Here is a 12,479-nt window from a genome sequence, read left to right on the forward strand (position 1 = left end):
CTTTCCCTTTCCTGCTCCTTCCCTGGCGTAGCAATAGTGAATTGAGCAGGAGCACAGATCTCATGAACCCAGCTGTAAAAAACAATGCACTTCTGTAACCAAAATAAGTATTTCAGAACTAAGCCTTCAATACTCACCCAGGGTGTTTGTTGCAAAGTTTTTTTCAAGTCCGTCTTCAGTTAATTCTCTGTTATTCACCATACACCCTGCATTGTTGATCTGTAAGACAACTCCTGTAAACAAAAATAATCTACACAAACATCTACAAACAAAACCACACCTACAACCAGTCCATGTTAGTTTGCTGCCTTCTGACATTGCAGCACAAAGCTACAAACTGTTTCAATAAATCATGCTATTCCAAGTCACATTACTCTGTTGCTCATCATAAAGGTTTTTCACAAAAAGGATCTTTGGAGAAATGACTCCCACAGATGTATCATCCATACCATGTGGTGATGTATTCTCTGTCAGGGGAAAATTCACTATGGGAAGCTGTGCAACATGCAGCAGAAGGGCTCACATTAATTCCCACCCTCAGCAAATAAAAAAAAATTTGCTCCAAACTTGGCAGATGAGCCAGGTCTGCAGGTTGCTGCATCCTGGTTAATCCTGAGAAGGGCAGAGCTAAACCAGCAGAAGTGCTTCACACTGACTTTGTGCCCTGGTTGCAAATACCCCAGCTTTTCTCTATGCCTGGTCATCCTGCACAGGATGCACACCCTCACACATTGCTAGAGCAGCACTGCACCACACAGCGTGGATGCACTGTAAGTAATGAACAGTCAGAAGCTTCCATGCTGTGTGCAGCTAGCATTTTCTCAGACACATTTCCTTCTCCGCCCTACCTTCCAGAGGAAGGTCGAGCTTTTGTTTCCCACCTCAAAATGAGATCTGCCACTATATCCTTTCCCGCACATTTCACTGCCACTCCCCCAAAAACATTTTCCCAGTTCTGTCAGACTTTCCTCATCTAGTAATCACCAAAACAACTGTTCCAGGTGCCTCAGTTTAAGTACAAATTTTCACTGCTAAATAAAGGGGTAAATGCAGACCCCCTTACCAGCCACGATGCTTAGCTGTTTGCTCTCTCCCTGGCTCTGATTTGGACAGCTCTAACGAGACTTTCAAGAAAAAATTTAATCTTCAAGAAGGACTAACTTTAAGAGGGACAAAGTCAAACAGAAAACATGTGGCAAAAAAAGATTTGGCTAAAAATTTACTGCTTTTCTCTGTTTTTTGCAGCATACCTATGTAAGTGAACTGAGAATGGGCAAGAGCGAACAGACCACAGAGACTACTGCAAAAACATTTACAGAAAGTTAAGCAGAGCATTGCGGGACAAGTTGTGAAATCTACACTACCTGTTGGACAATTTTGTAGGCTATGCACTCCAAAGACAGACATATGATTTAAGTATGCAAACTTACCAACACATTTAATTTATGTTCATTTTTGAATTTTTCAGCAAATTTCCAAATTTCCTTGGGATTAGATATATCCACAATATGCAAGAAGATATTCTAAATGAAAAAGAAAAAATTCATTACAATCAGCAGAGACAGCGAAAAGACTCCATTCACTGTTGAGGCCTGTCTAGGTGAAAAGGTATTTAAGCAGTATGAAAAAATACTAGCTCCAGAACACAACTAAAACACTTAGATTAGCATGCACAACAGGGAAATCTAATTCTAGTCCTTAAAACATGCTTAGTCACTCGATTTAGTTGCTTCCGAGCCATAGCTTTTTAATGCCAAATTTATTAAAAGAGAACCCTACTTAGACAAACAGATGTAACAGACAGTCAGGCATAGCAGAGACCTACAAAAATACTGCAAAGTTTGCAAAACTTCTGTTTAAACCATACAACAGCTTCCTCTTTAGCTGAAAGCAACTCTTCAAAGCCATGCTCAAGGTCACAGCATTAGAGAATAATTTAGGTTGAAAGACACCTCTGGAGGCTGCTTGGTCCCACTGCCATCTCAAGGCAGGTAACTGAGATCACGCTCTCCAGGGGTAGAGAGTCACCAGCCTCTCTGAGCACCCTGCTCCAGTGTTTGACCATCCTCCGAGTGAAAAAAAAACTTGCCTCCTATCTAGTCAGAATTATTCCCTGTTATAATCTGTGTCTGCTGCCTCTAGTCTTTTCACTGCAGATCTCCAAGAGAATCATGGTACTACCTTCCCTACATCCTGCCATCACACGGCTGTAGACGACAACATGACCCATCTCAGCTTTCTCTTCATAACACCAAGCAAAACCAAGCCTCTCAGCCTCTCCTTGCAAATCACATGTCCCATCTCTCTAGTCACCTTGATGGCCCTCCACTGAACTTGCTCCAGGACGCTGATGACTTCCTTATCCTGGGGAGCCCAAAACTGGGCACAGGAATCCTGCTGTGGTCTTACAAAGGCTTAACAGAGAGGAAGATGCACTTCCCTCAGCCTGCTGACTGCACTCATGGTCATATAGCCTGGGCTGTTGTTGGTTTTCCTTGCCCTAGAGCATATTGCTCACTCGGGTACAACTTGTCACCCCCAGGTCCTTTCCTGCTTCCTAGCCAGCTAGTCCCAGTCTGTACTGCTCCATGGGCTTACTCCATCCCACAGCAAGATGCTCTAGGTGAACTTAATGAGATTTATGTCAGCCTGTTTCTCATCTGTTAAATCCCTCTGAATAGCAATCCTGGTCTCCAGCTCCCCTGCCCCCATGGGAGATCATCTGCAATCTGACAAAGATCCCACTTCACTCCATCACCAAAGTTGTTAAAAGAGATGTTAAACACTTTTGCTCTTGTATTGACTCATGGGGAATGTCACTAGAAATTGTTAACAGATCGGCTCTGTACTATTGATTGCTACTTTCTGAGCCAAATGTTCCAGTCAGATTTTCTCTCAGCTTGTCATCTGCCACTTCAAACCACACCTCTCTAAAATGGCTACAAGGCAGACCATGTAAAAAGCCTTGGCAAAGTCAAAGGAAGCAGCTGGCACGGCTCTTCTCTCATCTATAAGCTGAGTTATCTCACCAAAGGGAGTGATAGGGACAGTCAGGCCAGGTTTGTATTTCATAAATTCACACTTTTCCCACCCCCCAATCACCATCCTGTCTTTCATGGCTTCTATAAAGACTGGATCCATAGTTTTCCTGGGGAGCAAGGTGAGGCTGACCAGCCTGTAGTTCCCCAGGTCCTGCAAGCCTTTTTAAAAAAGGAGTGGTTTGCCTTTTTCCAGCTAACAAGAGACACCTCCCACTTTGAGGAGGTTTCCCTTGAAGATCAACCAGCTTTCCCAAGGCCTTTTGTTCTCCATAGCCGTCTCCCATATAATCCTGCCAATCAAGTCCACAAAAAAGAAAATCTGCTTTCCTAAAACCAAAGATTGTAATTCTACTACTCATCCTTCTCACCTGTCTTGATCTAAAGTCTGGCTTGTCCAACACTCTCATAATAAATTTGTCCTTGATGGTATCTAGAAACCCCCTGGATTGTGCCCTGCAATGTTGCAGCCAGTAATGGGGTGATTCAGTTGCTCCATGAGTACCAGCACCTCTGATCATGGGGCTTTGCTAGCCCTCTCCTTCCTCCTTCCTCTACTTCATCAAGCAGTCTGTAGCAAATGTCCACCATCCACAATGATCTGACCCATAAGCCCATAACCTTACGCATAAGCTCTCAACTGGCTCATTACTCATGAGCAAAGCTCCATGCATTCAAGACACTACTCTGCTCAGAGCACAACTCCTCCTTCTTGTCTTCCCAGCTTGCCTTTCTAAAAGGGCAGTTACACTCATTCCAGCACTCTAGTCATGTCAACCATATCTCACTAACCCCAGTGAGGTCACAGCTCTGCAATCATGCACGGATTGCTGTGTTTCCTATGCTATGTTTATTCATGCACAGGCATCTGAGATGGGCTTCCAGTCATGTTGCTTTTACATGAAAACTGTGAGACCCTCCTCTATTTTGCTGTCCCTATGACTTCACCATTCTTCTGGGTTTGGTCACTATCCACCAATGAAACATTTTTAAAGCCCTCCTCACTAGCTTAGCAAACCTGTTGGCAAAGATACTGCTGTTCCACTTTGCAATTCCTGCTCAGTAACGCTCAGAGAAGTAATTTCTCTGAGAAGGTCAAAGAGGTCATAAAGGCCAAAGTCGAAATGACAAAACCAAAGTGACACCAGCTGCACATTCAGGTGTTGGCCTGCAGAGTGCATATGCTCCTACCCAGGCCTTCCCTTTCACTGGAAAGATTTAGGAGACCACTACTTGGGCTCCCATGCTCTCTATCCTCTGTAAGCACTCTTGATGAGCTCAAGGTCACCCCTCACAATATCATGGGTGCCCATGTGGTTGGGCAACAAAAGGTACTAGTCCAAGGTCCAGATAAGCCTCAGCAGATACTCCTCAATACCCTGACTCTGGGTCCCCAGCAAGAGACAAACCTCTCAAGACATCAAGCCAAGACTGCAGATGGCTGTCTCCATCCCCCACAGAAAGAGGCCTCCAGGCATTATCTCCCACTGCTTCCTCCAGTGCCAACAATGGTTCAGGCTCATCTGTCTCTAACACCTCCCCTGACAGAGCTTGTTCTTCCTCATCTGTTACCATGGTGCTACACCTATCCTATAAAAGCACATCTGTAGTTAGAGAACGAGCCTGCCTTCTGTTGCTAGTAGTCACAAGCTTCCATTCCTCCATGTCTTCTAGTCTCTAGCCACCACTCATTGGAACACAACTTCCAGCTGCCCCTCCTTCCACAGGATGTGGAGTTTGTGCTCTTCTACTCTCTGCAAAGACCCTGTCGATCTCCTGTTTCTGTTCCCTATGGCTATGCAGCCTCCTTGTCTCCTGCCGTTACTTCACCTGGCAGCCCAGCACCTTCATCACAACAGAACCCAATGGACAAGGCCACCATCATGCTCTGCCCCAGGCTCAGGGAAAAGCACCAGGTACTCCCTGTAACCCACCATCTGCCACATCATTCCTCTGGAGCTCTGTCAGGGCCAGCCTCCCACATGCCTGGCACAGTTGCTCCAACCAGGGCAGGAAAATTCACTATCAGGTGCATCACTGCAGCCACACCAGCTGTCTCAGAGTGCTGGGTGCCTTCTGAACTCCCTTCCATACTAACTGCTGCATTTATTGCTAAGCCCTTGCTAGCCCATGTCGCAACAGTCTTGCAATGTTTTGAAACACTATGGTCAGGAATGTGGATACAATAGGATAAGAAAAAAAAAAAGGAAAAGCTTGACAGAGCAAAGTTATTTTCTAAACCAGTAAAGCTAGAAATATTTCCTCTCTCCAAAACATCAAAAACATTTTACTGCTTGTTACAGGCAATTCTCTTGCTTTTTGCAGATTTGTGTTCGGAAAAGATTGACAGAGCAAAGTTATTTTCTAAACCAGTAAAGCTAGAAATATTTCCTCTCTCCAAAACATCAAAAACATTTTACTGCTTGTTACAGGCAATTCTCTTGCTTTTTGCAGATTTGTGTTCTACCTAGTACAAGCGCAGTGGTATTCATCAGCATACAAAAGGCATGTCAACTCCTACTCCTCTCCTAGGTAGCACTTAGTCTCAAAGACACACTACAGTCTTATGATGTGTACCAGGAAAAGGCAGTTTTAAAATAATTATGCAGAGGATGTGTTCTGATGCAAAATAACAAATAATCATTAAAGAGTGTCCTGTCTTTCCAAGGTGTTTCTTTAAATACTCGTTACACAAGTAAATGAAACAAGTGAAGAAGCTGAGAAAATAAGGCATTATTCCCTGCCTACAATTTTGCTCCCCTGAATAAAAGAAAGACATGACGTTTTCTCTTCAGCCATAGGATTTCAGCACCTTAGTTGAGTCAGGACAGAATTTTCTCATCCTAATGTTCATTTCTGACCAAAAACTTGACACTGGTCTGCTGTTTCTTACTGGTTGTCTCTCTAAAAGCTACTATCTTTACCTATGGTACAGAAGATCTATAGTTTTTTGAGCAGATGTTCAATATTACAAGGGATTTCAGAAACTGAAAAAGATCTAGACCAACACTTATCTGCTGAAGACTGTCACACTGGCTCAGAAAAAAGACCCACAGGCCTGTTCCCTATAAATGTTCTCCATGGTCACAAAGCCATTTTCAAAGTGAGAACTAATCTCCATGACTTTAACAGATTAGGAGAACCTCCCTGTTTCCAGGTCTAGGTTGATGTGCTTTTCAAATAATAACGCCATTTCAGCACTGAACTCAGCATGTGTTGCTGTGGAACATGGTGGGAAATACCTCTGGTGTATACTACAACAGGATCTCTGTCCAAATGATCAGGAAAAGCAAGTTAAGTCTGGATACAGCTTGTCAAGTTGCAGACAAAGCATTCTGTTATCTCCCTGGACTGCTTCTGAATGAGTACTTATAAAGAAGGATGTTCCTGTGGATTCCTTATTAAAATGACTCTTCCCAGTGCACTGACATGTCCCTCGGGGCCTCTTATACAGCTCATTTAACACTCCACTGAATGCTGCTTTCCATAGGGATGCCCAGTTCCAGGATCACAAACAAGTTCTGCAGTGCCCTCACAGCCTTTCACGAGTAGAGAAACTACAGGTTTGCAACCCACCGAGAAGTGGGAAAGCATTAACTGTGCTACTTTTAGAGGAAGAATATTTTTTGCCTCAAGCATTTGTTTTTTCCACCAAATGACAGAAAACAGAACGTGAAGAAACCTTCGAAGGTCATTAAACTCACCCCTCTTCCCAAGCTGTCTGACTGCAGTTAGAAAAGGAGGTAACGCAGATAATCACTGGTCTTACTACAGCCGTGGGATTGCCCGGTTACAGACAGCTGGAAAGCATTTATTTCAACATAAGGACTGATCTGATTCACCTCCATTAAAGAACTGAAGTGTAATGCTGGTTGTGTTACACCAGGGAGCTGAAACCAAAGAGCAGAAATTCATCCAATATGGTATTTCTAACCATAAAAAGTCTTCAGAACTTTCGATCCACATTAAAAACTATTACTGGAATCAAAATACTGTGTTCAAGAGCCAAGTCACTATTTAAAATGAAGATAGCTCTCTGGTTAAACCCTAGTAGGCAGTTAAGCCCCATACAACCAGCCGCTCACTCCCCTCACAGTGGGATGGAGGAGAGAATCAGAAGGGTAAAACAGACAAAACTTGTGGCTTGAGATAAAGACACTTTAATACTTACTAAAGTATAAAGCAGAGCTGTGTGTGCAAACAAAGCAAAATAAGGAATTCATTCACTACTTCCCACTGTCAGGCAGATGTTTAACAACCCCAAAGAAAGCAGAGCTTCATCACATGCAACCATGATTTGAAAAGCCAAACACAGTAACTTCCTCCTTCTTCCCTCAGCTTTTATTGCTGAGCATGACATCACATGGTATGGGATATTCCTTTGGTCAGCTGGTGTCAGCTGTCCCAGTGCATCCCCTCACAACTTCTTGAGCATGCCCAGCCTGCCCATTGGTGGGGCAGCATGAGAGCCAGAAAAGGACCTGATGCTGCGTGAACACTATTCAGCAATAACTAAAACATGGATTGTCAACACTATTTGGTCACAAATCCAAAACACAGCACCATAGGAGCTGCTACGAAGAAAATTAACTCTATCCCAGCCAAAAACAGTACACCAAGATAGAAAGACGACTGCACTTCTCCACAAGCACACCCTCCTGAATAATTAGCAAAAGCAACAGTGACAGCTACAGGGGTATACTGAAGTGATACATGCAGAACCAAAAAGATTATGCAGCAGAAGGGAGGAAGTAAGGAAGAGACATTATAAGAAAATGAGAGGGAAAAGCACATAGAGCATGGAACTAAGACCACACTCAGGACTTCACAGAGCAGTCAAGCTTAGCAAATCAAAGCCGTGTTATTCAGACACATAAAACCTTCAACTCCAATGCTGTAAACTTGTAAATGTTGTTGCAAGAGTGTTGCAATGCATTAACTTTTAAAAGCCTCAGCCACAGAGTTAGGAATAGTAAGTAGGACATTGCAAAACGTATCAACAAACATTAAATAAAATGACATGCTACTGGTGATGTTATTAATCACAGAAGTGAAATCAAATCACTTCAAACTATATGGATGATAAACTACTAGATGTTTCCATGTCTGTATGAAAATACTATTAAAAACACGACAGCAAAATGGGAAAACAGAACCTCTCAAGGCTTCCGAGGTCTTTAATATTAACAATCTTTCTAAGAGTAAACAAAAGACTGAAAAGGAACTCACGTGATTGCCTGTTTCTGTCACTATTTCTTCTTTGGCGACCTCAGCCCGCTCCTTATTCCGGCAAAGCAGATGGACCGTGCCACCTGGTGGGCAACAGACACATCCGATCACCAACTGCTAACTGGGTGTGGGGGAGGCAGCAGCAAAGAGGGAGGGCCAGGAAGGGATGTGCCGTTTGCGATTCTTGTTTGGGGTTAGTTTTTGATACAATCCAAATGAAACAGAAAACCCTGACAGTCACTCTAGTTTGTGGGAGATCTATAGCCTCCAGTAGCAGTGGAAATACTGGTCAGATGGTCACCAAAATACCACAGGAGCTTCCCAGCAGGCAGAACATTCCTGAGCTGTGCATAGCCAACAGTCCCACTTCTCTGCTGCCAAGAGATGAGCAGCAGCTTTTCATCACTGTTGCTGAAGCTCAGGTCGGCAGAGCTCTCAGGGCTGCCATGACATTTGCTGATGATTTGGGAGCAGGGAGCTGCTTAGGGCCATAATACCCCATAGCAGTCCCAGGTCTGTCAGCCTTGAGCCATTCTCAGGGACAAACTCCCCCCAAAAGGCACTGACCCTGCAGTGTCACCAGGCAGACCAGACACACCAGGAATCCCAACACGGTCTGTCAAAAGACAGAGGTAAAGGTCCTTCAATCAAAAGGTTTAGGACAGAAAGGGCAGATATAATTAGAAAGCTGGAAGATTTCTGCTTGGCTCTGGACCCTATGAAGGCAGGAAGGAAGGAGAAGGTATCATGTTGTTAAGAGGGTCCTCGCTCAAGGCTGCATGTATGGAAAAGGCCACTGCACTCTAGGTACTGTCTGCTCAGACTATTTGCTCTCAAGCCTGCACATCATGTTTAGTGTTGGTAGAATACCAGAGCTACACTGGAAATTGAAGCTAAGGCATCTGTATTGTAAATTATTTTTTTAACACATGCCTTAGAATAAGTTCAGTAAAGGTCTTGAACACCACAAGAGACTGGAATTGCTCTGTGAAAAGAAAATAAAAATGCCAAATATCAGAATTCTTGTCAGCAGTGGGAGATATGACAAGGACCGTGGCCACAAATTGCAGCTTAGGAGGCTCAGGTCAGGCACCAGGAAAAAAGTTTTAACTTGTTTTCTTCTAAATAGATCAGGCTATCCCAAGACGATGTGTAATTTCCATCCTTGCAGGTTTAAAGATCCATCGAGACAAAGCAACGGCTGGTTCTATTTAGTGCTGGCAACAGTCTTGCTTCAAGTAGGATAGGGGACAAGATGACCTCTAGAGGTCTCTTCCAACCAACTTGTCTATGAAAGGAATATGTGAGGCAAAGGTCCTCTCAAAGCCTGGATACTTGTCATGACCTCGTACAGCCATATCAAAGTACAGGTAGTCAAAGTTCTTTATTTTTATGCTTTATAGTCTCTAATCGCTACAAGTAATGCGTTAGTGACAGAAATACCTGCACTCCTTACTTTTACCTATTGTTAAAGGTTTTAGGGGTTGCTAGCAGCTCATCATTAAAAGGCTCAAGCAATGTAATCCCAACAGATTGATAATAGAAACAATGGTGCCGGGTCACTTTCTAGTGCCCAGAACCCAAATGCAGGATACCAAGTCTGTCCTAAGGATAGGGCAGTCACACACTGCCCATCCCAGTGCAGGGTCTGACAATGAAATTTTCTGTCTATGAGAGAGGTTTTTCCACTGAGCACCACTACAGCAAGTATACTTGTAATGTGACTGATGCAGGCAACAAGCCTCAAGGTTCTTCTGAAACTTTCTAACAGGGTCCAATTCCTCCACTGCACTGCCAGAGCTGGCTGGGTTACTTTTACCAAGGACATAACTGCAGGCAGCAGTGGGAAACTCCCGCATCTGGGATTATCGTACAAATGACACCAACCAGTTTAATACAGTTTCATCTTCAGTTGTGTTACACACTTACCATGCACAAAAGGCACCATACAGAGAGAGGCACTGAAAATGTACAGATCAGAATGAAAGACAGCCTTTGCCACAGGGAGAAGAGATTTAATGAGTGGGAGAAGAGATTTAATGAGTGGGAGAAGAGATTTAATGAGTGGGAGAAGAGATTTAATGAGTGGGAGAAGAGGCAGGCAGAAGGGGCAGTGACCAATGCTCGCCTCTTTGGCCACTCTCACAGTGCCTGCAAGCTTCACTGCAAAGGAGGGCTTTAATTACAAATCTTAAGGCAGTTTAGGATGTGCATTTGCAGATGTTTAAGTTGTTCTTCCCAAAACAAAGGGGACAGCACAAATTGCACACATGGAAGAAGTACGTGGCCTCCCAGCTCATCAGGAACATTCTTAAGAGTCTACAGTGGGAAACATTCAAAGACAACAGGTGGGTTTTAAGGGGTTTGAATTTGAACTTCTTTCTTGCTGTTGAGAGGGAAGTTTTGATGTGACCTATGGGCTAGGAAAGGGATTTAAATATATTTTCCATGGTAAAGATGAAGTTATTTGAACTGAAAGAACACACGGGAATTGTCAGGGTGGTTGGGAGAAGACCGTGTCAGACTGGAAGTTTGGAAGCAGTTCACAAGACATACAAGAAAGCCCAAATCTGCAATACCCTTAAGACATTGATTCAGAAAAAAAAGCTGAACTCAGGCTAAAGAAATTGTACTCAAGACCATCATTATTTACAAATATTTGAAGTGATTGTAGGTAAAACCAACATAGCTTGGCTATTTTTTTGCTGAGTCCGAATTCATTATTTTCTTGTCATGGTGTGCCTAAAGAGATGCAACTAGAAGCCAAAGCCTCAAAAGCTGACATCGAGTTTCAGAGCAACATGTGCAAGGATAGGATAGGAAGACACTGCTTTTAACTTTGTATGTTCAGCAATGCCTACTCAAGGTATCAGACAAGCAGTCTGAGCCCAAGGTTATTCTTTGGGCTCCAAATACTAGACATGGTGACCAAATCCTATGCAGATTCAGTCAGCTTAACAGCTTGCAAAAGCTGGCAGGCATATCCTATTATGAGCAAAACAGTCACCAGACAAACCAATACTTCCATAAGGCTATTATGCATAGTAGCAGTAGTGGGAACCTGAAATCAATCACGTACTGGCACTGACAGGGATCTTTAACCCAAAGGGTCTTTGATGCTAATAATTTTGAATTAGTTTAATGCAACTGAGTCACCACTTTTCTTCATAAGACAGTTATGAAACCTAAGAAAGCAGAGAGAAGACCCACAAGCTCCTCCCATTTATTCTACTTGCCAAAACTCCTATCACTCTTGCACAACAGGAATTATTTTCTCAACTCTGAAAGAGATTAAGTTTATCCTTCAACAGTGGCTAGTTCCAGTGCATACCATCTCCTGGCTTAGAGAGAGAGCAACAGAAAAAAATGGTTGCATGTAAGCGATTGAAGGACATGAGCACCAGGTTATTATCATTAAGATCAAGCACAACTATGTTGCTTGTTTTACACTCTCCCATCTCAGCTTAGCAAAGCCAATTGTTTTCTTTCACCATGATACATTTGTAAGTTTTTCAAAACAGTTCAAATTCAGCCAAGCTGCTGGTTGTACAGAATCAGCCTTAAACAGAGCTTGATCTATCACTAGCATCCTTAGATGCCACTATAACACAAATAGTTTTGGTAAACATGAACTCAAGAAACATTTTGCAGAACTTCTGCATAATTTTGTTCCATTACTCCAGTTTTCACATCACTAATAATGCTTAAACCACTAAGCCACACTAAAAGCCCTGTAAAATAACACACCTGACCTCTCATCCCAGGAAGCTGTGTCACTGCGTTTGCACTGAAAGATCAGAGGTGCTACCCTCCGTCTTACATGTAACAACCTCTCAGGGCTCCTCATCACAGCCCAGCTCACCTCTCCTCGCTATCTCTTTGGCTGTGGCCTTGCCAATGCCGCTGTTAGCACCGGTGACCAGAAAGGATCTTCCAGACACGTCCACCTCCACATCGGCTGGATTGAAGTGCTTGGAGGCAGACTCATAGCCGCTCCTGAATAAACCAGAGACACCCTTAAAAAAAACACAGGGGTTGAAGAGCGCTCTCCCCTCACAGCTCAGCTCACCCTAAACACCCGTAACTTTCTGTACTCGTGGGACAGGCCACGAATAGTGCCAGTGACACTTCAACAAGTGATACAGCAACAGCTCAAGGTCTTTTCCCGCAACAAGCCACAGAGCCCAAACTTGAACGCTCGGGGCTGGCCCA

General features: G+C 43.6%; 1 protein-coding gene across 1 annotated transcript in view; it reads right to left on the reverse strand.

Moving 5' to 3' along the window:
* The window catches only part of DHRS12 (dehydrogenase/reductase (SDR family) member 12), a gene marked incomplete at its 5' end in the record, with an annotated part of 27,903 nt that extends 15,640 nt beyond the window's left edge, over positions 1-12,263 (reverse strand). Inside the window, 4 exons of the mRNA XM_010141357.1 lie at positions 138-219; positions 1,431-1,523; positions 8,268-8,350; positions 12,130-12,263. Of these exons, the coding sequence (XP_010139659.1) occupies positions 138-219; positions 1,431-1,523; positions 8,268-8,350; positions 12,130-12,263 (392 nt within the window). The remainder of the gene's footprint in view (positions 1-137; positions 220-1,430; positions 1,524-8,267; positions 8,351-12,129) is intronic.
* Between the last annotated feature and the right edge of the window lie 216 nt (positions 12,264-12,479).

Source organism: Buceros rhinoceros, unplaced genomic scaffold, assembly GCF_000710305.1.
Source record: "Buceros rhinoceros silvestris isolate BGI_N320 unplaced genomic scaffold, ASM71030v1 scaffold1878, whole genome shotgun sequence".
NCBI lineage: Eukaryota > Metazoa > Chordata > Aves > Bucerotiformes > Bucerotidae > Buceros > Buceros rhinoceros.